At 55.4% G+C, this 24,228-nt stretch overlaps 4 protein-coding genes across 17 annotated transcripts in view; 2 read left to right on the top strand and 2 right to left on the bottom strand.

The window, feature by feature from the left end:
• The window catches only part of COL11A2 (collagen type XI alpha 2 chain), a 29,539-nt gene extending 20,600 nt beyond the window's left edge, over positions 1 to 8,939 (bottom strand). The window contains exons 1-9 of one of the 7 annotated variants that reach the window (XM_041768186.1): positions 8,703 to 8,939; positions 8,183 to 8,330; positions 5,423 to 5,572; positions 5,076 to 5,286; positions 4,463 to 4,625; positions 2,865 to 3,047; positions 1,942 to 2,019; positions 1,233 to 1,295; positions 387 to 566 (exon numbers count right to left, since the gene is read on the bottom strand). In XM_041768186.1, the coding sequence (XP_041624120.1) occupies positions 387 to 566; positions 1,233 to 1,295; positions 1,942 to 2,019; positions 2,865 to 3,047; positions 4,463 to 4,625; positions 5,076 to 5,286; positions 5,423 to 5,572; positions 8,183 to 8,264 (1,110 nt within the window). In that variant the 5' untranslated portion in view covers positions 8,265 to 8,330; positions 8,703 to 8,939. Of the gene's footprint in view, positions 1 to 386; positions 567 to 1,232; positions 1,296 to 1,941; positions 2,020 to 2,864; positions 3,048 to 4,462; positions 4,626 to 5,075; positions 5,287 to 5,422; positions 5,573 to 8,182; positions 8,579 to 8,606 lie in introns of those variants that run through there. The other 6 variants (XM_041768192.1, XM_041768178.1, XM_041768229.1 and 3 more) reach the window with 6 other exon arrangements.
• A 755-nt stretch (positions 8,940 to 9,694) lies between these two features.
• On the bottom strand, positions 9,695 to 16,333 carry RXRB (retinoid X receptor beta). Of its 3 annotated transcripts, none has more exons than XM_041768349.1 (10): positions 15,954 to 16,333; positions 15,041 to 15,288; positions 14,375 to 14,531; positions 13,832 to 14,011; positions 12,545 to 12,717; positions 11,995 to 12,124; positions 11,670 to 11,802; positions 11,463 to 11,566; positions 11,047 to 11,152; positions 9,695 to 10,960 (listed from the first exon to the last, which is right to left on the bottom strand). In XM_041768349.1, the coding sequence occupies exons 1-10, from the start codon at positions 16,183 to 16,185 to the stop codon at positions 10,813 to 10,815; spliced, it is 1,611 nt and encodes a 536-aa protein (XP_041624283.1). In that variant the 5' UTR covers positions 16,186 to 16,333; the 3' UTR covers positions 9,695 to 10,812. The 3 variants fall into 3 exon arrangements, with proteins under 3 accessions (XP_041624283.1, XP_041624291.1, XP_041624300.1); XM_041768357.1 differs by having other exon boundaries at positions 11,463 to 11,554; XM_041768366.1 differs by lacking the exon at positions 15,041 to 15,288 and having other exon boundaries at positions 15,954 to 16,293.
• A 16-nt stretch (positions 16,334 to 16,349) lies between these two features.
• SLC39A7 (solute carrier family 39 member 7) lies at positions 16,350 to 20,198 on the top strand. 3 transcript variants are annotated; one of them, XM_041768370.1, is made up of 8 exons: positions 16,350 to 16,647; positions 17,144 to 17,378; positions 17,469 to 17,637; positions 17,797 to 17,850; positions 18,013 to 18,177; positions 18,297 to 18,437; positions 18,648 to 18,844; positions 19,294 to 20,198. In XM_041768370.1, the coding sequence occupies exons 1-8, from the start codon at positions 16,490 to 16,492 to the stop codon at positions 19,564 to 19,566; spliced, it is 1,392 nt and encodes a 463-aa protein (XP_041624304.1). In that variant the 5' UTR covers positions 16,350 to 16,489; the 3' UTR covers positions 19,567 to 20,198. The 3 variants fall into 3 exon arrangements, with proteins under 3 accessions (XP_041624304.1, XP_041624303.1, XP_041624305.1); XM_041768369.1 differs by having other exon boundaries at positions 16,964 to 17,378; XM_041768371.1 differs by lacking the exons at positions 16,350 to 16,647; positions 17,144 to 17,378 and adding an exon at positions 17,059 to 17,110 and having other exon boundaries at positions 17,485 to 17,637.
• A 145-nt stretch (positions 20,199 to 20,343) lies between these two features.
• Positions 20,344 to 22,585, top strand: HSD17B8 (hydroxysteroid 17-beta dehydrogenase 8). Of its 4 annotated transcripts, none has more exons than XM_041768381.1 (9): positions 20,344 to 20,467; positions 20,654 to 20,871; positions 20,972 to 21,088; positions 21,186 to 21,278; positions 21,381 to 21,487; positions 21,581 to 21,665; positions 21,882 to 21,924; positions 22,128 to 22,202; positions 22,392 to 22,585. In XM_041768381.1, the coding sequence occupies exons 1-9, from the start codon at positions 20,422 to 20,424 to the stop codon at positions 22,406 to 22,408; spliced, it is 801 nt and encodes a 266-aa protein (XP_041624315.1). In that variant the 5' UTR covers positions 20,344 to 20,421; the 3' UTR covers positions 22,409 to 22,585. The 4 variants fall into 4 exon arrangements, with proteins under 4 accessions (XP_041624315.1, XP_041624314.1, XP_041624311.1 ...); XM_041768382.1 differs by having other exon boundaries at positions 20,345 to 20,467; positions 21,381 to 21,466; XM_041768380.1 differs by lacking the exon at positions 21,882 to 21,924 and having other exon boundaries at positions 21,381 to 21,466.
• Positions 22,586 to 24,228: the final 1,643 nt, after the last annotated feature.

Here is a 24,228-nt window from a genome sequence, read left to right as displayed (position 1 = left end):
GTTTTTATTAAGAAGAAATGATGAGGACAGATTGACAATGGACAAAAAGTAGGGGCTTACTGACCAAAAGCTTTATGAAATACAGTTTGGTTAAGATAGAAAGTGGCCAAGAAAGACAGGAAGTGGCCATAGAATTAAAAAAGAAAAAAAAAATCCCAATTGCCCTGGGCGGAGGGATCCACAAAGTGATACAGGGCAAGATATTTGGCGAGGGAAAGCAGGAGGTTATCCTTTTAAGCAACAGATACATCTTACATGAACAGAAAATGGCAAGTCATCAATGGGAAGTAGCTTGCAGCCAACAGACATTAATCAGAAACAACAGGAAGCAATTCTTACAGCTCCCACTGGAGATCAAGAATGGAAGAGGAGCTCCTTTCACTTACGGCTCCCAAGGGGGCTGTCTCCGCAGACAAGGCAGGGCCAAGCTCCGTCTCCTCACGATAATCATCCCCATAGCCATAGGTGTAATCGTAGGGCCCTGCTGGGGGGTCTGTGCCACCCTCCCCATATTCCTCTGTCAGGAACCTGTCGGCTGTGGAGGGGACCTGGAGATCTGTCTGCTCCTTCCCGGGGATGGGGAGGGAGAGGGGTAGATGGGGGCATTAGGGCTGAGAGGAGGTTTTCCCTGGACCCCAACGGTGTGGCAATTTCTGGCCCAAAGAATTCTGGGGGTAACTGGGACCAGAGATTTTCTCCCAAGAAGATCAAGGGAAGCGGTTGTATAGAAAGGGGAGGGCCATCAAAGGCCTGAAATGAGGAGGGATGCCCCCAAAATTGGGCCTGGAAGGAAAAAATGATGAATTACAAGTAGGAAGAAGGGTGGCCGGAGGGCTGGACACAGAGTAGACAGACAGTCTGCGGAGACAAGGGAATCCAGAGAATAATCAAAGAAATGGAGGAAAAAAACAGAGAAGAAAAAAAAGTGATAACAGCACTGGACAGCAGATAACTCCTGGGAAGAAAAATATGATAAAAACACCAACATGGGGAGGAGGTTGTCCGAGAATCAAAGAATAATGGCAGGAGACATGGACACTGAAGAAAAATGGCTGTACTTAGAAAGACAAGCAGACCAATAGGTCTGGAGTGACTAGAAGGCCACAAATGGAGATGACAAAGAGCCCTCCGGCCAGAGGAAGGGCTGATTCACCAAGATATCATGGGGCAAGGGGGGTGGGTGACAGATGCCCACTGCCCCCAGCTGGGGTGAAGGTGGGGGATGGAGTTACCTCCTCAGGGGATGGCAAGGGACTTGATTCCAGGATTCCTTCCTCTTCACCTGGGGTGGGGTCCTAACCCCAAGGAGAGTGGGAGAAGAATAACATGGGGTGGAAAGGAAAGAGAGAGGTTAGCGGGAGGGGAGGCAAAGCAGCATCTTGTCCCCCACCGTGCACAGTATCTGTCTGTACTGGGGGGTGGGGGCAATCTCAGATCTTGCAGCCCCTTTGGAGGGGGGACAGTTTGGGGAGAGTAAATCTCCAGGTCATAGAAGTTTGGGGACACAGATCTGGATGACCCAGCTCTACCTGCCGGTAACTGCTTCCTCTGGACCTGCGAGGGGCCTGGGCGGTGGGGGGAAGATGCCTGCCAAGCTGGGCATCGGAAGGGGGTAGGCAGGTCCCGTGCTGGGCCAGAACCTCCAATTCTAGAGGACCTCTGGCCTGGTGAGGGGGGTGCCTGCCAGGCTGCTGATCTCTTGGCAGGTGGGGTAGACTTTCTGGGAGGGGCCCGACACCCCTTGGGGGAGGGGGAGCCCTGTGGTTGGGGCTTGATGGCCTCTGCAGCAGAGAGACATGGGAAGGGGCAGTGAGGAAACTCCCATAATCTAAATAAATGATGTCTCTCCCTACATGTTAAGAGGGAAGGAAGGTGTCTTAGGAGATCTTTACAAGGGGTGATGGGAGGAAGGGAAGAAATTAAGGGGTCCCTCATGTTTACCTGATAATCAGGGGTCGTCTCTGTAGTCATCACATCGTAATAGGGGGTCTCGTAGTTATAGTAGAAAGACTCAGTGGACTAGGATTTGGGAAAGGGCAATGGGAATAGTAGGAAGAGGTAGGAGTGTAAGGGTGAGGAGAGGGAGACAAGGGGATGGTGTGGGAGTTTGGAAATAGGGTAGGAGTTGGGGATGAAAGGAGAGGTTAGGGGTCAGGAGAGAGAAGAGGAGAGGTAGAAAGGAGGGGGTGGGTCCCACATGTGGGACAGAGCAGACATGATTAAGAGATTGACCTTCCAAACTTCAGACCACTGATCCCAGATCATATCTGTCACCCTAACCATCTGGAACCCGAGCCTCCTCCTTCCCCCTCTCCCCAGCCCTTTACCCTGTACCTTCCCATGAATTCCATAGAATTCCACAGAATTCCACAGGCCCAGCACTTTTTCAAGATTTTCCCTATCTCCTGCTCCTCCCCATTTCTCCTCCTAAGTCTTACCATTTCAACTTTTCTCCCTTGTTCTGTCTCTCCCATCCTCTGTCCCTGCATTTTATTCCACACACACAATGCCCCCCAATCTCTTAATTCAAAAAAAGGGATGGGAAACCCAAGGACACAGTTACAGAAAAGACTGGCAGAGGAAAGAAGACATGAGGAGGGACACAGCTCCCAGCCATGGATTCTTTCATAATGACTCTTTTTATTTTTTATTGAAAATAAAAAGGTTGATGAATGAGGACTGGGAGAAGGAGTGGTGATTGGACGAGGGAGGCATGGTTGGAGAGTGGCTCTAATGGAGGGGAGGACAGGAGCCCAAAATAGGATGAGGAGCTCTGAGACATTGGGGGAATTCCCTGGGGAGGTGTCTGGGTGCCTTCCCTCCCTGGAGTGTGCTGTAGTCTGGGGATCACCCAGCTCCCTCACCTGTCGCTGAGGTTCCTGGTTTTGTGGCCTATGAAGTCTTGATGGCTGCTGCTTTGGAGATCTCTGGGCTCTGTGTTTCTGAGGTTTCTCCCTCCAAGCCCCCTCACACTCCAGCTCCTTCTGTTCACAGGATTCATAGGCAGCTTGTACCCCTGGGACAATGACAAGCTCCTGGATGTCACCCTGCAAAGACATGAGGAAGGAACATCAATGGAGGGAGGCAGAGGGGGGTTCAGAAATAAACAGAGGGTTAAGTCTGGAACAAGGGCTACCAGCCCGTCCTAGGTAAAACAACATAATGGGAGAAGATCATTATCAGCCCTCCCATGTACATAGCCCTTTTCAGTTTTCAAAGGACCTTCTCATCCATGATCCCACTGGACCTTCACCACAACTGGGAAAATCAGTAGGGCAAGGATATTTATGCCTATTGTTTGATATATTCCACTCAGGAAAGCTCAAAGAGACAACGACTGGCACAAGGTCGCTTGCAATGATGGACTCAGACTAGAAATTCAAATATTCCAACTCTAAATCCAACATTGTTTGCCTATCCCTGGCCCCTTGTGGTAATGCATGAAACTTTCCACAAGGCTTCTGAAAACAGTGTCCCAGCCTTACTTGCTTGGACCTTCCAATGGCAGAAATGATGAGAATTCTCGGGACCTCTAGAAATGGGGGAGAGGGAAGCCACTTTTGAATTCCAATGGCATTTATCTGTGCCCACATGTGGTGCTTAGCACACCTTGCCTTATATTATAGTTTGGAGTTATCGTCTCATCTTCAAAGAGGACCTGGGAGCTCCTGAGAATGACAGAGATCTTACAGTATTCTTCTGTGTTCCCTTTTGAGACTGGGACAGCAAGTATTCAAATATTGACTAGCGAGGTGGGTGGATGGATGGATGGGGGCTCAGATGCATGACTGACTGAATGGGAGGGTTAGTGGATGGTGAATGAATGAATGAGAGGGTTGGTGGATAGATAAATGGAGGTATGGAGTAGAGAGAACAGATTGATAGGTAGGTAGATGGGTGGAAGTGAATATGTGAATGAATGAATGAATGAATGAATGAATGAATGAATGAATGAATAGATGGGGAGTGCGTGGGTGAATGAGGGGACGGATGAATACACGCATCCTCATATGCATGGGTAGATGGGCTAGGTGGGTGGATGAATGATTGAATAAATGGATGGGTTAAAGGTGAATAGATTGACGAATGAGTGAAGAAGAAAGTGCCTGGGCAGAGGAAAATGGGCAAATGGGTGGATACAAACTTGAATGCTTGATTGGTGGGTAAGTGCATAAATGGGTGGGTGGGTTTTAGATGAGTACATGAATGGGTGGGTGTAGATAGAGAGATTAGTTGAAGGGATAAATGGATAGGTGGACTGATGAAGACAGCTGTCCTGCCGTAGAAGTGGGTGCCTAATTCTCCTACAGAGAAAATTAGCCTTGAGGATAGAAAATGGAAATATAAATTCATGAGAGCTCAAATGAAGGGCCAGGGTATAAGAAGATGGATACCTGGGGCCAGAAGGGGAATAGACACAATATATGGAATAAGAAATCACTCTGTTCTCTGTTCTGGTTACCTCAAACACTTCTTCATCCAGGATACGGGCACCAAAGATAATCACTCCATGGGTGTCCAACAATGGACGAGCACTTCGGGGGAGAGGCCGGGTGACTCGCTTCTTGCAGTCAACTATGAGAGTGACAGACTGGCCCTTCACAGCCACAGCCACACGGTGCCACCTGGTCATGGGGGGGGGGAGTGGTTCAAGTGACTGAGGGGGTGGGCTCAACAGGGCCAGAGAACAGTTAGTTGATGGAGAGGTTGGAGCCAAGGATAACGATAATAGGAATCACAGTAGCTACTATTTATTGAGTGTTTACAATGCACCAGGCAATACTTTTCTCATTTGATTCTCATGATCCTACCATCCCTATTTTATAGCCATAGAAACTGAGGCTTAAAAAAGTTAACTTGCCCAAGGCACAGGCTAGTACCACATGCAAGGATCTAAACTCTTAAGTCCAAACCCTAAACCAACAATGTCTGAACTTTGGGCAGTAGGTAGATGAGGTGTGGCCAAAAGGGTTGGCAGGGTTTCCTAGTGTAGGGACTGGGGGTTCTGGGGCAGTGGCCAGAGGGGAGCTCCCGAAGGGGCAGTGCAGGCAGACCAGAGGAGCAAACTGACTTACTTGCCATCTGCTAGGCTGAGGCCTCGGAAGACTGGCTGAGCTGGGGGTTGAGGCCGTCCAGTCTGGTCCTCATACAGGAAGCGGAAGGGTCGGCCAAGCTCCAGGCCCAGCTGTTGGACACCCTGAGCACTGTAGAGTGTCAGGAGGGGAGCCTGAAGGCCAGGACGGGTCCGGACAGCAGTCAGCAATGAGAAATCTTTGGGAAAACCTCCTGGTACCCGAAAGAGACACAACCAGGTGCAATGAGAGCAAAAAGAGCCATAAAACCCTCCCCTCCTGGTGCCTGATTCTAGACCCCACCCCGTGACCTTGCCCCAGCTCTCTCTATTCCACCATGTCACCCATACCTGGGAAGAGCTGGCGGGTGGGTGCACTGAGCTGGGCAGGTCGGGATACTCGGTAGGCCACATCAGCCGGACAGATGCCTCTGGCCCTCCGGACGCCATCAGGAAGGGAGGGGAACCTCAGGGCCCTGAGCACATCCACAGGGGGTGCACCTGGGAAAGTCCATGAGAGTCAGGAAAAGGGACACATCCTCAGGAGGGCCAAGACATGGGGACATTTGGAGTCTGGAACTCAACCTCCTAGGGCTCAAGCTCTCTGAAGGCAAAGGTCACCTCTCCCTTAACTTGCCTCTGAATGGGCTCTGAGTGGATGGGAATCGAGAATCAGCTGGAAGAGGGTGGCACTAGCTGTGTATTCAGCTCCACATGGCCCTCTGCCTCCCTATCTCTGTCTTTCAACCTATAAATCCTCTCTACTCTCCACCATCCCCCCTTCTCTCTCTCTTCCTGTCTCTGGATCTGTAGATCTTCCTCTCTCCCTGTGTCTTCTGGTTTCGTCCACCTCTCTTACACTCTGTCTGTGCTTTTCTCTTCCCTGTCTTTCTCCCTCTCTCACTCCCTCTCCATATCTCTGGGTCTCTGGCCTCCTTCCCGTATCTCCAGCAGAAACAACATCTGGGCAATCGATCATCCTGGGCATAGGAGGTGCAGAGGGGCCACCAGGCAGAGTGGAGAGGCAGATCTATGGGAATGGGGCTTCAAGCTGCTTCAGTTCCCGCATTTGGGGAGTTGGGGACAACTCTGACCATGCTGAGGAAGGAGATAGCAGAAAGAGCCACCCCAGGAGCCTATACCCCTGGCTCAGGAGATGGGCTGGGGGGGCGGGGGCAGAGGGGAGGACTGAAGCTGCCACGAGGAGCCGGAGCAGGTCCAGGGCCCCAAGCCACACATCTGTGGATCCCATCAGAGTCCTTGCCCAAAACCAGGCAAGCTCCCCACACCTGGAACTTCAACCCTGCCGCCCCCCCCCCCACCAACTCTTGGATCCAAAGATTCAAGACCCAGGGTATCTGCCCTATCCACCTAGAATTCAGCTTCCTTAGGCTCAAACTCCCTGGAAGACAAAGGTCACCTTTCCCTCTCTTGTTCCTCCATACACACACTCCTCACACCATCAGCTCCAGATTGGAAAAATCCCAGAGAAAGTCCAGCAAAATTTTCATAGAAGCACAGGGTGGGCAGGGCAGGGGCCAGAGCGATCAGAAGAGTAGGGCTGGGTGGGGTGGGTGAGGTGCAGCGGAGAGGCAGAGAAAAGGCCCTTTGAGTCCAGGAGCTGGGAAACCACGGCCTTGCCCTCCCCTTCACCACCACCCCGCCTCGCCCTAGCCTGGCCCCTGAGTGTGGCAGCTCCACAAACACCAACACACAAGGGCCGCTTTGAGAGAGGAAGGGTGAGTGAGACAGAGACAGAGACTCACAGAGACCCCAGGCCAAAGAGACCTCAGAGCCTCCGCCCCTTCACCAAATCCCACAGGAGTATGGTTCCATCCTATAGACGATCTACCCACAGGTCTGCCCACCCATCGGCCAACCTCAAGCCACATATGTGCCCCACTGGCTCTGGCCTCAATCTGTCCCACAGGCTCCCCACTGGTAGCCCCATCAGTCTACCTTTGCCCCATTTTTTTACTCTTATGAATTCCACAGTAGCCCATTTCCCTGTAGAGTCCCATCTCTGGCCACTCAGCCCCAAAATAAGAGAATCATCTCAGCCATGCCTAGCCTCCATGCTAGAGGGTTCCTTTCCTCCCTAAGAAAGGCTCCAAGAATCCACAGACATCACGCGCTTCAATTTCCTGTCCCTTAGCCTCATGCTCCTTGCATCTTGGAAGTTCTTCCTCCTGTGATCTAATCTAAATCCTTTATGCTGCTATTCTGACCATTTTCTCTCCAGAAGAGAGAAGAAATGAATAGTGGAGTTATATGCAAATCAGCTGGAGGCAAATCAGCTTCCAGCATTGCCAGGAGTGGGAGGTTAGCTCCTGCCTGCCTAGGACCCAGGCGCTCCCAGCCCCCTCCTGTCCGGCATCAAATCCCTTACCTAGGTCCCAGGACTTCTGGATCCTGAGAAAAAAGAAGGAAAAGATTGGGGTGTGGACACCGGGGTCCCAGGGGAGCCCTGCTGGCCAGAGGGGGAGGGGTGAGGCAGGAATGCAAAGAGTTGGCTCCCGCCTCAGACACCTGATCCCAGCCTGTCCAGCGGCCGTCCTGTTGGCAGCCAGCCCCAGTGCTCCCCAGAGCCAGCCGCGTGGCAGCATCGAGGGCACAGGGAGGGGGAAGGGGATCCTATGGGGGAAGCCAGGGGGACAAATAGTCCAGGCGTCCCTTCTTTCCTTACTTACTGCTCTGCTCTGACCCACAGATGCTCCTCCCCTCTCACCCTAGACATAGATAGAAAGCCCAGAAGACACACACACAATCCTCACCCGTCAACACTGACATCTGCCTCCTCACCCCAGCATCAGCTGGACTTCACCAGCCCTGGCCATCTTCGGCTCTCCCTGGAGTCCCTCAGCATCCAGTCCCACTCTTTAAGGTGAGCCTCCACCTTTCAGCCTTACCTGCTCTGGCCCAGTCACTGCAAGGAGGCAAAGAGATCCCTACCGTGGTTCCAAGGTGACCTGCCCTCCAGCCTGGATCCTTGGCCCCCAAAATCCCCTTCCTGAACTGAGAACCTGGCCCCCAGCATCAGCTGTCCCCTACCCAGGGGTTACTGAGAGCTACCGCCTGACTCTGAGGATCCAGCGCCGGGACTCCTCTTACCTGCCCAGGCAGGGACTACGCTCAGCCCCAGCACCAGCGGTACCAGCAGGAAGAGGCGATGGCAGCGGCTGCACCGCTCCATGGCTTGCGACCCTAACGCCGGGTCCCAGGGACCTAGGGGCGGCCAGAGGCGCTGTACGGCCCAAGGCTGACAGGGGAGAAAAGCAGGCTTTGAGCCTCGGACGCTGGGGTCCCGTAGAGATCAGAGGCTGTCTGGTAGCAACAGCTCTCAGTGGCCCAGCTCCATGGAACCGGGCGCCGTCGGGGCTTCAGCACTGCTCCTTCCTCGGTGGCCGCCGCTCCTGTGTGTCCCCGGCCACCCCTGCGGCCCAGAGCCCCCACCCCGCCCCCGTCCCTGGCCCAGCCCCCGCCTCCAGCCGCCCGCCCACAGGCACCGAGGGGAAACCCCACCCTCGATCTCCACCTGGTTTGGGGTGGGGGGACAGGAGCCCTCGTTCCCTGCCCCTCGGGCTGCTTTCCTTTGCTCCTTGCAGACTGAATGGCCTGTACCCAAGATTACCTTTTTGGGAACCCCAGTATCTCTTCCCGGCCCCTTCCTTTTCTAGGACTCAGACCTCCAGTCGAAGCCCCCACCTCAACTCCCTCCCACCTGGCTGCCCAGAGCCTCTTTTCAGCAGTCCTGGGCGGGACTTAGGACACAGTGGGAGGGGAGAGGCGGGCCTGGGGGGGGTCTCTCTCTCCCCCCCCCCATCAAGTCTCCATAATTACTTCCCTTCGCCCCGCCCAGTGTAATTACAGGGGTGGCCTGGGATGGGGTATTTATAGACAAGGCTATAGATAGCAATGGGGTACCTGCTACCCGACAGCTGCGAGTGGTGGGGAGGGGGGCAGGTGGTTACAGGGGAAGCGGGGGGGGGGGGGGGGGTGCGGCGTGGGGGCGGTGAGAGCCAGACGCTGGACAGCCCGCCCCGCACAGGATAATCAGGTCCACGGAGATGAAGAGGGCGGCGGGACGAGGCCAGGGAGTCCGGGAGCCCAGGTGGCAAGGGACCCCGCGGAGAGACGAGGGGCCGTCGAAGCTAGCTGGAAGAGCGCGGGGAACAGGGTCACTCGGGGACGAGACGCCGGTCCGGGCGGGCAATGCCTGAGGGGGCCTCCGCGCTCCGCACCCAGCGCGCCCCCACCGACGGGCACGGCGCCGGGTCTGCCCGGAGCCCGCGGCGCGGCCGGCGAGGGCTGGAGCTAGCGGAGGCGCCGCCGCCCGCTGGCGCTAGGAGGGCGCGGGCGAACAAGGCGCCTTTGAGAATCAGCCGCCCCCCTCTTCCTCCTCCGGCCGGCCCCGCCCCCAGCCTGGCACACCCTCTCCCCCCTCCCCGACAAAGCGCGCCTTGTGTCCCCCACCCGGTGTCTGCCTCTCGGGCCCCAGGGAACCTCGGAGGCGGCAGCGTCAAGGGAGCGCGGCCGGAGCTCCCGACTGGATACCCTCCCTGCCCCCCACCACGCGGCGGGTGCCCCGATGCAGTGCTGCTCCCCTCAACACAGTCACCTCAGTCCAGAAAACAGCGATTTTAATTTGAAAGCTAGTTTATGTGTGAGTGAAAGAGAAGGGAAAGGAACCCCAGAGAAAAGAGCTGCAGGGCAAAAATCATGCAGCCCCAGCACCTCATCTCTGCAGGCTAACCATCCCCCCTCAGTTCTCAGGCCAGGGTCCTGTGCTCCCCCCCACCCCAGTCTACAGTGTGTGTGCCCAGGTCTGGGGGAAGGCTGTCAAAGGAAGGGCCTGAGGACTGCTCACCAAACCATCCCAGGCCCTCCCTCTACTTAGACAAGAAGAGATGGGGAGGGGGTTGGGAAAGCCAGGGCTTGAAGGGCCCCACGGACAGACCATCTCAGGGCCCAGCCTTTCCCAAACACCACCTCCACCACTGGCATTTCTTAGTCAATCTGGGAAAGTACAGTACTTCTTTGAGTCTAACTGCAAGTCTCTATCCTCAGAGGAAATTAAAAATAGCAGATGGGTTCCTACATCTCCACCCACCCCTCAACCACTACTACCTTTTCATTTTTCAGTCTGACTGCAGCAGGAGGTGAAGTGTGAGACAGACTCTGGACAGGAGACAGTGACAGGGCTCCTCCTTCTACCAGAGTAGCCCCCACCTGCCGGGCTACTGTCAAGGCTGTCAAGGCCTCAAGGAAGGCCTGTCAGAGTGCTACTCCCATGTCCATCAATTTGAGGGGCCTGCCCCCCAACATCCATCTCTGGGCGAGTTCCCATTTTCTCTCTTCACATGGGTAGCTAAGTGAGGCAAGATGAGAAGGAAGCAAGGTCCTGTGAGCAAGGCCAGTGCTTTGTGCTAGGGGAAGGAGAGATCGTTCCAGGCAGGGTGTGAGAACTCACCCCAAATCATGGCAGACCCACACAAGTTCAGAGACTCAAGGCCACTGAAGGGAGAGGTCCAGCCCTCACAAGGATCGGGGGTCCCCTCTGATTTGGGACATCACGCAAATCCCCTGGAAGGTTTATGGATCCCCTTGGAGGTCTCAGTTCTGCCCTGTACTCCTCACCTCACCAAGGTTCTAGGGCATGGCCCCTCCCACCATGCCCCAAGTCTGGAGTCCCCCTCATGTATACTCCTCAGGTGTGAGGAGCACCACATTTAGGTCTGGGCTCAGGCCAGCTGGTGGGGAGCCTCAAGCATCTCCATGAGGAAGGTGTCAATAGGGGTGTCTCCAATGAGCTTGAAGAAAAACAGATGCTCTAGACACTTAAGGCCGATGGACCTGAGGGCAGGAAGACGTAGCAGCAGCTTGGCAAACCTGAGGTAGAGGTGGGAAAAGACAGCTGGAACCACATGGGCTCTGATGGCACCCCACAATTCCTTGCCCCCACAGCTCCTTCTCACCGTCCCTGCTGCTCAGGGTACTTCTGCTTGCAATAGGTCTCCAGTGATGCATACACTTTCTCCCGCAGAACCTCCACCTCACTAGGGTTGGAAAGGCCCTTGGCATCTGGGATGGCAAGGAAAAGAGGAGGAAGAAGCAGCAGGACAAATCAAGTCAGGACAAATGTGGAGATATGGCCCACACGATACCCTCTTTGGGCCCCACCTAAAGCCTCTTTACCAGATGCCTGGCAAGGAAGCAGGGCAAGTTATGGAATGGAGTCAAAAGGGAATGTATCAGTGGATGTGGGTTTTGCTTGGTCAGCTGGGAGGTTTCCGGGTTGAGGGGGGATAGCTGGGTAATTTAGGAGTCTCTGGAGAAGAGGAGGCTCCAAGGTTGCCTTGGTCTTAAAAGACAAGGGTAATCCTCCTCTTACCTGGATTGAACAGAATGATTGCCCTCAGGCAGCCAAGCTCTGTCTTGTCCATCCTCATGTCACGCATTTTGGACACTAGCTCTGTCAGCACCCTGGAGAGGGACCTGCAGGTCACTCAAAGGTCACAGCTCAGCCAGCCTTGGACACGGACCAGCCTATAGCCCCACCCCCTCTACCTACAGGCCAGCCCAGCAGCGGGCCACTGACCGATCAAAGATGGCTCCCACGCCTGCAGAATGGGCTGAGTTGCGGTGCACATGAAGACCTGTGGCAAGGAGGATGCCATCTCGGACATCAATGGATCGGTGGGAGAAGGAAGCAATGAGGAGCTCGTTCCAGCCTGGGTAGGGGGCAGCAAGGGTCAGGAGCCAGGGATCAGACCATGGGAGTCAAAGCATATCAGGGGAAGAGAAGTGGTGAGGTCAATGAACCTGGCCCCCTTGGTATGTAAGTATCCACTGGGGTCACTGAAGGCCAGAAGGTCAAGTAGGGGTCAAATGTCAAGAGCTCAAGGGGATGCAAGGTCACTGACCTGCCCGCAGCAATATGACCTGGTCATCCAGAGGCAAGGAGGAAAAGTGTGGGATCCTCTTCGCCCACTCAACAAGCGTGAATAGCTGTTTGTCAGCTGCCTGACAGATGTTAGTCACAGGGTCATTTGGCTGCAGGGGATGGGGGGGGTGCAAGAGTTACAGAAAGTCTGGAAATACAATGGAACCCCCCCCAGTTTTAAGAGGTTTCTGATATCACCTCCTCATACAGAGTCTCCCTTCAAAACCATCTGAACCAATCCCTGTAAGTCAGGCTTCTCCTCTGGCATTTGTGAAAACAATTATGTATTTAGGACTTGCCTGTGGTTCTGCCACTGGGTTGTTTTGGGATGGGGACAGAAAACTATCACACCCACCTCAGATGTTTGACAAACCTTGTTTGGCAGCACTTCCAGTCCCAAGCAGTGTTGCGGGGGGAGGTGGGGGTAGGGTTGGGAGGGAAAGGGAGTGGAGAGGGAAATAGAACCAACCTAGACTCCCATCCCCCCCACCCCCCATCAGGAAAGAGACTGGATTGACCCCATCACTCACGCTGCTGCCACTACCCCCGGTTCCCCCAGGACCCTCAACGCCCTGGTCACTCTTCTGCTCCACAGCAAGCTCTGCCTCCAGGATCCTGTCCACAGGCATCTCCTCCGGGGCTCCCCCAGCCCCTTCCCCATCCCCGTCCTTGTCCTTCCCCCGCTGACGCTCCTCCTGAACTGCTGCAAGTGGGAAGGGGAAGAGAAGAAAAAGTGGAAAGTCAACAGTCAGCCACGAAGGGTTCTGAAATGTCCTTAGGTCTCATCAGGGTTCTTATGGCCCTTAGGAGATATTTACAGGAACTGGGGGAGTTACTAGCAACAGTGGACTAGGAGCAGTCTGGAAACAGGAGTTATACAAGTGCAGATAAACAAGCCAAGAAGGAGGAGGGGATGGGAGGGTAAAGGAATTAGGGAGAAAGCTAACATTTAAACTGAGGCCCAACTACATTCTAAGAAATGTGAAAAGAAACGTAAAATGTGAAACATTTTAAAGTTCCCTCAAATTATTTTAAGAATCATGTGAGCTCTTACCCCTGTTGCTAAGATGAAGAATTTAGGGCTTGGAGAAGTTAGATAGCTTGCCCAAGTTCACATAATGCCCGGCAAGTCATCCATCTAAATCCAAGTTTGCCTGACTGCCAAAGTGATATTCTTCTGATTCAATGAAGAGACAGTGAAAGGATCACCAGCCTGGGTCTTCAAGGATGGGTTCTGATCCCAGCCCTGCCCCTCTTTTGTTCCATGACCTCAGGAAAACCAGGCTTCAAGCCCATCTTCTCTAAAAGGAGGGATTTGACTAAGATACTCTAAAGTGTCTGAAAATTCCAGCATTAGACTTAAGACAAGACAAAGAAAAGGGAAGGCAGCCCTGAGGTCTTCAATAAAGTCTGCAACTTAAAAGAGTAGAGTTCCAGACTTTGGAGGAAGGAGCACAGATAAACAATCATTTGGGTCAAAGAGGAGGGACTATTCAAGCTAGTGAAGAGGAGACAGAGAAACCCATCACAGGTAAGGAAAAGCTATCCTACCCTAGTACTGGGGGGGGGAGGCACGTCAGTGGTGCAGGCCACAGAAAAGCACCCCCATTAAGAAGGAAATGAGAACAGAGCAGGATACCAGGAAGAAGAGCTGATGAGGAGGGGAGAGAGAAATCAAATATCGCCCTCTGGAGGAGGAGTGAGAACAGTCCAGTCCTATGGAGAGATGTAGACTAAGGTTTCCTGCAGTCTCCCTCCACCTCCTCCCTCCTCTCCCACAGGGTAGCCAAGGAAGCCCGGCTGATGTGGACCCTTACCCTCCCTCTTCATGCCAGTGGCCAGGCACTTCTGATAGCGGCAGTACTGACAGCGGTTTCGCTGGCGCTTGTCCACGGTGCAGTCCTTGTTGTCCCGGCATGAGTAGGTCAGATCCTTACGGATGGTGCGCTTGAAGAAGCCTTTGCAGCCCTCACAGCTGTAAACCCCATAGTGTTTGCCTAAGAGGAGAGGGGAAGAGCAACAAGGCTGCATGTAGATCCCTCACCATTAAGTCTCTCACCAACTTCCCCTCAGCAAACTTCGTTTAAATCCACTGTGTTTGCCAAATAGAGAGATGGGGAACCTGGAAATGAGGGATGATCCAGTCCCTCTCTCCTCACTGTTCAAACCCTATACCAGCCCTCTCTTTCCTCTGACCATCCCCCATCCCACATCTGAGCTTCAGGTCCCTTAACTATCATCAAGCTTCCCCCCACCCACTTGCTCCAATGCAACCCTGTGAGCCTGTGGCAATCCCACAGGTGATGGTAAATGTCAGATGCTCTCTTTCTTCCTTTTTGGTGATCACCTGAGCCTCGTACCTGAGCTTCGGTCCCCGCAGATTGCACACAGCCTTTTGCCAGCCCCAGGACCACCTGGAGGGGGTGGACAGTGCAGGCCCCGGACCCCTAAGACTGGTGGCTTCACATCTTCAGGGGGGCCAGACCCACCCCCAGGGAGCGACACTGTTGAGTTAATCTGGGATGGGGGAAATAGGGAAGTCACAGGGAGACTCAATGGGAAGGAGAATCTCTCAAAGGTCATGGAAATCATCCCCTACCACCTAGGCAGGGCCTGAATTGCACATTACAGAGAACATTATTTACATCGTAGTCTCTGTGAAGGGCCACCCCTGGAGCACAACCCCAAAGAGATTAGACATACAGTTCTCCCTGAGACTGTGTAATACAGGAGCCCTGAAGGGCATGTATCTCAGGACAACAGATGGGTCACAAAGGGCAAAAATAACTGATAGATGAGTGGGACGTCAGCATATCAGGGTTCTTTTATAGGGTTGGGAAGGAAGCATGCACTGAAAGATCAGTCACCTCAGGAAGGGCAAGGGGTCTCACAAGGACCACAGGCCTGCCAGGATTAGAGGACTGGAAGGTCAGTGGGCCATGGGGAAGTTCACACAAGGATCTGGGGTCACAAGGAAAACAAGGAAATGAAAGTGGAGAGGCAGTCAGTGAGCCATGACCTCTCACCTGGGGACTGCTGACAGGCCCGGAGAATCCTGGGGGAGCTGGAGGGGGCAGACCAGGGGACCCCATGGAAGAGCTGATGACTGGGAAGGGGGAGCCCAGTTGGGGGGGTGGCATCGGGGGTGGGGGTGGGGCCCCGGAGCCTCCAAGGGTTGGGGCTGATGAAGGGGGGAGGGGTAACCCAGGGGGAGAAGGGGGAGGAGCCCCCTGGGAAAGGGGATTCGGGGAGGAACTGTCTGGGCTTCGGGAGTCTGAGGGAAGGGTACATAGAGGCACAGAGACACACAGACAGAAAGACAAAAAGAGAAAATGAGTCTTAGATCATCCAACTGGAGACTTTAATTCTCTTTCTAACCCCCACTGCACCCCTCCCACCCCACCCATCCTCGTGTCCAGAAACACCCGGTTGTCAAACAACGGTTTAACTCCTAATTGTGGTGAGAAGAGGGGGTTGACAAAAGACAGGAGAGTTCGGGTGAGAAAGAATTCCAAGCAATATACTTGGTCACCCCCAGCTAGGCAGATCTTATGTGGGTGGGGCAGCACGTGGGGTGGAACGGACAGCCCCTCCATTCCCAGCTTGAAGCCGGATCGTACAATGGAAAGGGGCGGAACAGACCCTTCCTCGGACGCAGGATCTGCCTTCAAACGTCCAGAGTCCCCAAACTCGAGGACTCGTGTCCCACGCACGGGACCTCAGGATTGCAGGGCCTCAAACAGCCAAAGCCAGGAGGGCGGAAGCTCCCCCTCCCCGCCCCGCCCCGGGGGGGGAGGGCGCTAGGGCCCTCCGGAGGGAGGGGACGCGTGTTTACAAACAAGGAGGCGGGAGCGCCAGGGAAGGAGCGCCAGGGGACGGGGGGAGGGGTCGCAGATAACGCGGTCACTGGTTCGCCTGTCCGTCCGCTAGGACACTCACCCCGCCCGCTGTCGCCCATCCCGTCCCGTCCAGCCTCCCCCGGCTCCGGCTCCGGGGTTTGTTGTTCTCCGGCTGCTGCCGCCGCCGCCGCCGCTGCGGGATCCAGCCAGGGCCGTCGCCGCCGCCACCGGGAGGCGACCCCACAATGCATTTCTTTTCGCACCCCCACCGGCCCACACTGCCCTGCGGCATGCCGCTGGGGGAGGAAGGGCGGGCGAGCGGCCCAAGACATGATTCTTGGCTGAGTGCAAGGATACCGAAGAGGTACCAGGGATTCCCAGATATTGACCGGGGGACCAGACGAGCACAAGGAAGCCCCAGAGAAAAAGACTCTAGCCTGAACCGGGTCGAATTAAGCACTTCGCTCGGCTCTGTACCAAAATGACAGCGACGATATGGCAGCCATCTTGGTATAGACGGGAAGTCTCCGCGCTAGTTCCCGCCCCCTCGTCTAGTTGGAAACGGAGGAGGCGGTCTCCTCAGCCCTGTTAGCCGGCCTCGCCCAGCCTCCCCTCAAATAACCTCCAGACTTGCGCATGCGCGCCAGAGTAGGGCGGCTTGGCGGCCTCCAGAGTGCAGCCATATTGGTAAAGGTATTGGGACGGAGGGGCGACGGAACTTCCTGTTCTCGCGGGAGCCAGAGGCTGGACTGCCACGTCCGAGCAAACCGGGAAAGGAGAGGATCCCGAAGCCGGTGAGAATTCCCTTCCTTGCCCTACTGTCCTTTCCAGCCAGGCCTCTTCCACTACCTAGTGGGTCATAGAGACTAGGGCCCAGAGAGTCCGTAAAGTGAAGGATCAAAGCCTACAGCGATGTCCCGGGGGCCCTATATCCGGGAGGAGGTTGGAGATAAAGAAACCAAGTCTTGGGAGCAATGTGGGTGGGCATAGAGCGGAATGGGGGAGCGTCCCATAGAAGTGGACGGAGGGCACGAACGGAGTAAAGCTGACCCCGCATAGGTATAGAGTTGAGGGTCAAGTGGAGTCACTGTCTCTGTCCCCTCTGGTCAGCGTGATGGCCAGAGGCCTGGGGGCCCCCCACTGGGTGGCCGTGGGACTGCTGACGTGGGCGGCCCTGGGGCTGCTAGTGGCCGGACACGGGGGTCATGGCGACCTGCACGAGGACCTGCACGAGGACTTCCATGGCCACAGCCACAGGCGCTCACATGAGGATTTCCACCATGGACACAGTTATGCCCATGGCCATGGCCACACGCACGAGAGCATCTGGCATGGGCATACCCACGGTCACGAACAAGGACATGCACATGAGGATTTGCACCATGGCCATAGCCATGGCCAATCACATGAGAGCCTCTACCACAGAGGACATGGACATGACCATGAGCATAGCCATGGAGGCTATGGGGAGTCTGGGGCTCCAGGCATCAAGCAGGACCTGGACACTGTCACTCTCTGGGCCTATGTGAGTCCCCAAGGGATAGGGGAGAGAGGGGCTGGTTCTGGATTGTTGGGAATCTCCACACCACTTGACCCCTGACTTTCCCCTCACCAGGCACTGGGGGCCACAGTTCTGATCTCTGCAGCTCCATTTTTTGTCCTCTTCCTTATCCCTGTGGAATCAAACTCTCCCCGGCACCGCTCTCTGCTCCAGATCTTGCTGAGTTTTGCTTCGGGTGGGCTCCTAGGAGATGCCTTTCTGCACCTCATCCCTCATGCCCTGGGTAAGTGATCCTTGGCAACTCCTGCAAATCTTAATGTATTTTATTCTTTAGGCAAAAGGCTTCTTTCATCTTTGTCACCCCTGACTGCAATATTCCCCCAAATGCATGCTACTTGGGCAGGCTATTCCCTCATTTGGCCTTTTCTCCCCCTTTCTCTAGAACCTCATTCACACCACCCTCTGGAGCAGCCTGGACATGGACATTCCCACAGTGGTGAGGAAGGGGTGGATGAAGATGTGTTGGAATGTTGCCGAATGGGACCATGTTTCCCTCCCAGAATGGGGCCATGTTTCCCTCCCTATTCTCCTTTTGCACTTGGGGAAGAAGAGTCTGGAGTCCACATCTCCCTTAATGTCTCAATGCCTCTGTTTCCAGGCCAGGGCCCTATTCTGTCTGTGGGACTGTGGGTCCTCAGTGGAATTGTTGCCTTTCTGGTGGTGGAGAAATTTGTGAGACATGTGAAAGGAGGACATGGACACAGTCATGGACATGGACACACTCATGGTCATACACAAGGAAGTCATGGGCATGGAACACAGAGTAAGTCTAGGAAGAACTTTCCTTGAAAAACACCTTGGCTGCAAAAGGGAGGAGACTTCCTTTTTGGGGATATTTTTGGAGATCTCTGTTCTCCACTCTTAAACAACTTCTTCCCTCAGAGTATCCTTCAAAGGAGAAACAGAGCTCAGAGGAAGAAGAAAAGGAAGCAAATGGGTCTCGGAAGAGGAAAGGAGGGAGCACGAGGCTCAAAGATGGGCCACTGAGACCTCAGAATTCTGAAGAAGAAAAAACAGGTTCAGGTGAGAGCCAGGGTTATTGATAAACTTGGGTAAAGTGTATCATGTTTTATTTGGAGTATGCACTGTGGGTAATGGCAGCTGTCTGGAAAACATGAAGGGGCTGGTGTGAAGTGGTCTCTTGGGGGAAAGAGGTAATAATGGCTGATAAGGGCTAGAACTAGGGGTGTTAGATGCCTCTAATTATTTTGTCTTCCTTTCCACTTGTACAAGACCTACGTGTATCAGGGTACCTGAATCTGGCTGCTGACCTGGCACACAACTTCACAGATGGTCTGGCCATTGGTGCTTCATTTAGAGGAGGTCGGGGGCTAGGGATCCTGACCACAATGACTGTCCTGCTACACGAAGTGCCCCATGAAGTGGGGGATTTCGCCATCCTGGTCCAATCTGGGTGCAGCAAAAAGCAGGTTGGTGATGATGTGCATCAGACATGATTACCTCGAACTCTACCTCCTACTCACCCACCCAAAACTTACAATTACCTCTCAGTAGTTCCAAACAAGTTGTACTGTTAAGAACAACAAATTCTCCAGAAATGAGGGCAGAGAAATTCTGTTTCTTTGTCCTTTGGCTGAGTATTTCTTGAACTATGGTCCACACTCCATCTGAATACTTTGAGGGTCTTTCACACTGCTCTCGACCCTGACCTACTCAATCAGAAGGTCTGGAAAGGATCTCCTTGGTATTTTAAGATTTTACGGAAAGGGTCTATTCTAGATCCTTCCCTTTTTGCCTTCCTCTTTAGTTCCCAGAGACATCCACCTTGTCCATATATACCTATACCCTACCAGCCATGCCTAGCCACTGATCATCTTTAGATGTTGTTGAGTGTCTTCTGTTTTTTTCTGCCCACCAGGCGATGCGTCTGCAACTACTGACGGCGATAGGGGCACTGGCAGGCACAGCCTGTGCCCTCCTAACTGAAGGAGGGGCAGTGGGAAGTGAAGTTGCGGGTGGCACAGGTTCTGGTTGGGTTTTGCCATTCACTGCAGGTGGCTTTATCTACGTAGCAACAGTGTCTGTGTTGCCTGAGCTGTTGAGGGAGGCATCACCATTGCAGTCACTTCTGGAGGTGCTGGGGCTGCTGGGAGGAGTTGTCATGATGGTGCTGATTGCCCACCTCGAGTGAGAGGTGGGGTAAACCACCCCCGCCCCAATCCCAAACCTCTAGCCTCTCTGAGCCCTCCAGGTCAGGGGTCTGTGGAGTTTGGGGGCCCTGGCCAGGGACATCTGCCGAAGGAAGTTGTATCCTAGGGAAGTGTTAACTTTGGCATTTGGGCCATCAAGATTTTGCAGCCTTAAAGGAGCTGCAGAAGTGAGAGTGAAAAGTCAGAGCGACCATAGTGTTAGTAATGTGCTGACCATCTTGGGTTTGAGGCTAATTGGGGCCATGAAGACGGCTGGAAAAGAGAGGGGGCTGGAAAAGAGAGGGGGCGTTGACAGCCTACTCGGTGTACCCTATGCAACCTGTTTTAGAGGACCAAGCCAACCACACAGGTTTCTCCAAGGTCCGCCTCCCCCTCTCACCTGTTGGTGGAAGCTTCAGGGAAGATCAGAGCCCTGGAAAGAGGGAGTAGCAGGAGGAGTCGGGGATATACATCAATTGAACATCAATTGTGTGTCCTGATTTGGGAGTGATTGAGGGAGGAGGTGGGTTGCTAATCTCATGGCCTGATTTTTTTTTTTTTCTATTCATATCACTGTTAGAATCGAGGGGTAGGGGTGGTGACCGGAAATAAAGTCCTCGGATCTTCCGCCCCACATGCGGTCTTTGTCTTTTTTGGGAGAAGGGGGCCCCTCATCTCGCGACTGCCCAGGCCCCCAAGTGGTGGTGTCTGGCCACGTCCCCGCGGTGGGAGGTCGGCCTGCGCTGGTGGCCGCAGACGGCCCCGCGCGGGTCGGGCCTAGATTGGCGCGGCTGCGCCCTGGCCACGCCCCCTGGCTGGGATTGGCCGAGTGCTGGGTGTCCGCCCGCCCGCCCGACATGGCGTCTCAGCTCAGGCTCCGCTCCGCGCTGGCCCTGGTCACAGGTTGAGGGGATGTTACCCCCGGGCGGGTTGGGGTGCCGGAGTGTTGTCGGGGTCATGCCCTCGGCGCCTGCAGCTTCTGTGACCTCTGGCCCCTGGTCCAGATTTTCCTAATTTTGCGCCCTGTTGACCTGTGACCCCTGCCCACTCCTCCCTTTCTCCTTCTCCGCGTGTTGTCTCCCACTTCAGGCGCGGGTAGCGGCATCGGCAGGGCGGTCAGTGTACGCCTGGCCAAAGAGGGGGCCACTGTGGCCGCTTGCGACTTGGACCGGGCGGCGGCTTGCGAGACGGTGTGGCTGCTGGGCGGGCAGGGGAGCGAGAAGGTGGCGCCCGGCGGGGCCCACACCGCCTTCCAGGCTGACGTGTCTGAGGCCGGGGCGGTCAGGCGCCTGCTGGAACAAGTACAGGTGAACGCGACACGACCTCGCTCTCTTTAACGAGCTGGCATGGCCTCCGCTGCCCGGGCTTGGGTTTGGGGTTTTGGTGTGTAACCGCCCCCTTCCACAGGCCTGCTTTTCTCGCCCGCCATCTGTCGTCGTCTCCTGTGCAGGCCTCACCAGGGATGAGTTTCTGCTCCGCATGTCTGAGGATGACTGGGACAGAGTCATAGCTGTCAACCTCAAGGTGGCGACCTCTGAATCTGTTACTTCTTGCTCCACCAGCCGGGAGAAGACTGTCACCCCAGCTGATCCCTTCTGTTTTGTTACTCTTTCCTCACCAGGGCATCTTTCTAGTCACTCAGGCTGCAGCCCAAGCCCTGGTGTCCAGTGGTTGCCGTGGGTCCATCATCAACATCAGTAGCATCGTAGGGAAGGTCAGGTTGAGCTGGGATGAGGTCAGTCAGCTAGTTGGGCAAAGAGAGGAGAACCTGTCCTTGGGACTCCTGACTCATCCCAAATCTCTGACTTACCTATAGGTAGGGAACGTGGGACAGACAAACTATGCAGCATCCAAGGCTGGAGTGATTGGCCTGACCCAGACTGCAGCTCGGGAGCTTGGACGGTTGGTCAGACACCCCTGGGGGTACAGAGGGATTTGCTGAGGTATGTGGGAGGTCTGGGGGCCAGGTCAGTGCTCAGTCCTTTCCAGAGTGAGCAGCCAATCTCCTTTCCACAGACACGGGATCCGCTGTAACTCTGTCCTCCCAGGGTTCATTACAACACCCATGACACAGAAAGTGCCACAGAAAGTGCTGGACAAGGTAGGAGGCTGTGGGTAGAGGGCAGAGGACAGAATCATTCAGATACTCATTCTCTCTGGGCTTCAGAGAGAATCTGGGCACAGGGCCAGGCGAATAGTAGATATTCAATAAGTGTACAAGGAATGAAGACAAAAGAAAAAAGAGTCACAAACTTAAACAACAACAACAAAATTCCATAAAAGAAACTTTCAGTCACTTAGGAGTATTTTCTTACAGGTGATTGGAATGATTCCGATGGGACATTTGGGGGATCCTGAGGGTGAGCACTGAACGAGGAGGAGGCCCTAGGGAGGGGGCCCAAATGAAGAAATACCAAAGTTTGTGGTATCTGAGAGGATTTCACTAGGATTGGTGGTTGGAGTGTGTGTGTTGGTGGGGAGGGGTTCTGGTGGGAGGTGATGACTTTGGATCTATGAGAGTGAGTAGGATTCCACCTCCTCCCCACCACCACCATTCCCATAGATGTCGCAGATGCGGTCACATTCTTGGCGTCTGAAGACAGTGGATACATCACAGGTGCCTCAGTGGAAGTCACTGGTATGAGGCCATCGTGGGGAGGGAGAGGGCAGAGAAGTGGAACCCAGATGATAAGAGAAAGCAGATGAAGGGAGTCTGGAGCCACTGAGGGAAGAGCAGAAGTTCCCACAGGCGAGGGACCACAGTGGGTGCCCCCCAGCCCATTTGTCTCCACCTATGCATCTGTCCAAATGTTTCTGCCCCTGCCAGGAGGTCTTTTCATGTAACTGCCTCACGGACCCTGGACTCTGCTCACTCCCCCACCACTCCAACCGGCCTCCTGCTGATGAGGACTCTGAGTTCCCAGGCTACAAAAGGCGCAGCAGTGTATGGCTCTGGAATGCTGAATATGGGAGGCAGGGGTGCTTGTGACCCTAATAAATTCCAAATCCTCTTCCCTGCCACCTCCGGTTCTTCTTGTGTCTAAGCCCTCAGACCCTTTCCCACCTCCCCCTCCTTTGCCTTTCCCAAAGGATTGTTCCCTTTCACTGCCTGGTCTCCCAGGGCAACCCCCGCCGCCGGGTGTGAGAGGAGAGAGTGTGTGTCACTGTGTATGTGTGACATTATGGGTTTTTTTTAGAGGGGGGGGTCTCTGCCCCACCTCCTTCCACTGGTCATGCAGCCTCAGTCCCCTCCCCCCAATTCCCTGGGTCCTTATGGTCCCCAAGGGTGATTTGTTGGTGGCCCCATCCCAGTGTCCAGTATGGCCTTGGGAGGGGGTCTTGGAACAGGTGGCCCTCCCCCACCGGTCTCCCTTCTCTCAGTACCCCCTCCCCTTTCTCTCCACCTTACAATAGCTGCAGCCGGCCTGGGGTCGGGTGGGGGGGATTAGGGGAGGGGGCCAGGATTAGGGGAATGGACCAGCCGAAGAAAGGGGCTGGAGGAGAGCAGAAGGGAGGGGGCTGGGAGGAGGAGGAGGAAGGGGAGGGGGTCCGAGCTAATCGACTCTGGAGCCCACATAAGGACTGGCCACGGACTGAAGGAGAGTACAGGGAAGTAGGGGGGAACTGGGGGAGGGGGAGAGGGGACCCACTGCTGCCTTGTCCCAGAAACAGGCTACCCCCTGGCAGCTGCAGCCCAAGTCCGGGAACCCCAGCTTAGGCTAGAGGAGACAGGACGCCCACCGCGGCCTCTTTCCCCTTGGTATCTCATCCCCTGCCCTCAATGGGAATCGCTCTGCCCCTTCCTCTTCTCTCTCCTCCCCGACCCCTTCCTTTACTGCAAAGTCCCGGAGGAGGTTTCTGCCCGCTTCCCACTCCAGACATTCTGCCCCTTGTGCCCCTACCCACCCACACGCGCACACCCCCCCCCCCCGTAGGGGCCCCATCTTGTGTGTGTGTCCCTGCTTCCGCGTGGTGTCTCCATTCCCCCGTTCCTCCCGTGCGCCTCCCTCCCCCGCCCCGGGCCGCGGCTCTTGATTGTCCAAACGCAATTCTCGAGTCTCTGGCTCTGGCCGAGAGTTGAGTCTGGACGTCCCGAGCCGCCGCCCCCAAACCTCGAGGGGAGAGCGGGTCGGAGGGTCTAGGGAGAGCCCAAGCGGAGGGTGGAGCAAGTCCCCAGGGCGGTGAGGGGAATCCCGGGCATCCACTGGACGGAGGACTGAGCGGCAGGGGGTCCTCTGCAGCCTCCCCACCTCCGCTCCCCGGAACGCCGGGCTGCGGTGTCGGAGAAGTTGTGGGGAGGAGGACAGCTGCTCCCCAGAGCCGCTAGGGGACGAGGAGTGGGGGATGTGGCCCCTTTTCCAACCCCCTCGGTCCCCTCCCGGGGTCCTAGAGATCCCAGGCCCCGCCCTCCGGAGCGCAGGCCCCGGGTGGGGACCTCGGGCGGGGAACGGCGGCCAAGCTGGGCAGCGCGACGGTGCGGGCCTGGGGACTGAGACTGCGGTCCCCACGTAGCTCGGGACTCCGGGGACGCCGGCTCTCACGCGAAGCAGGCGCGTCCCGAGGGCGGGGTACCCCGGCGCCCACGTCGCGTCCCCCACCCCCACCCCCAGCCCCGGGCGGCGGTGACGTCTCCGCCGGCGGGGGTGGGGGGTGTAGCGGAGGGA

This window comes from Vulpes lagopus, chromosome 1 (assembly GCF_018345385.1).
Source record: "Vulpes lagopus strain Blue_001 chromosome 1, ASM1834538v1, whole genome shotgun sequence".
Classification (NCBI taxonomy): domain Eukaryota; kingdom Metazoa; phylum Chordata; class Mammalia; order Carnivora; family Canidae; genus Vulpes; species Vulpes lagopus.
Note: the sequence above shows the minus strand (reverse complement) of the source record. Positions and strands in the feature narration are given on the sequence as shown.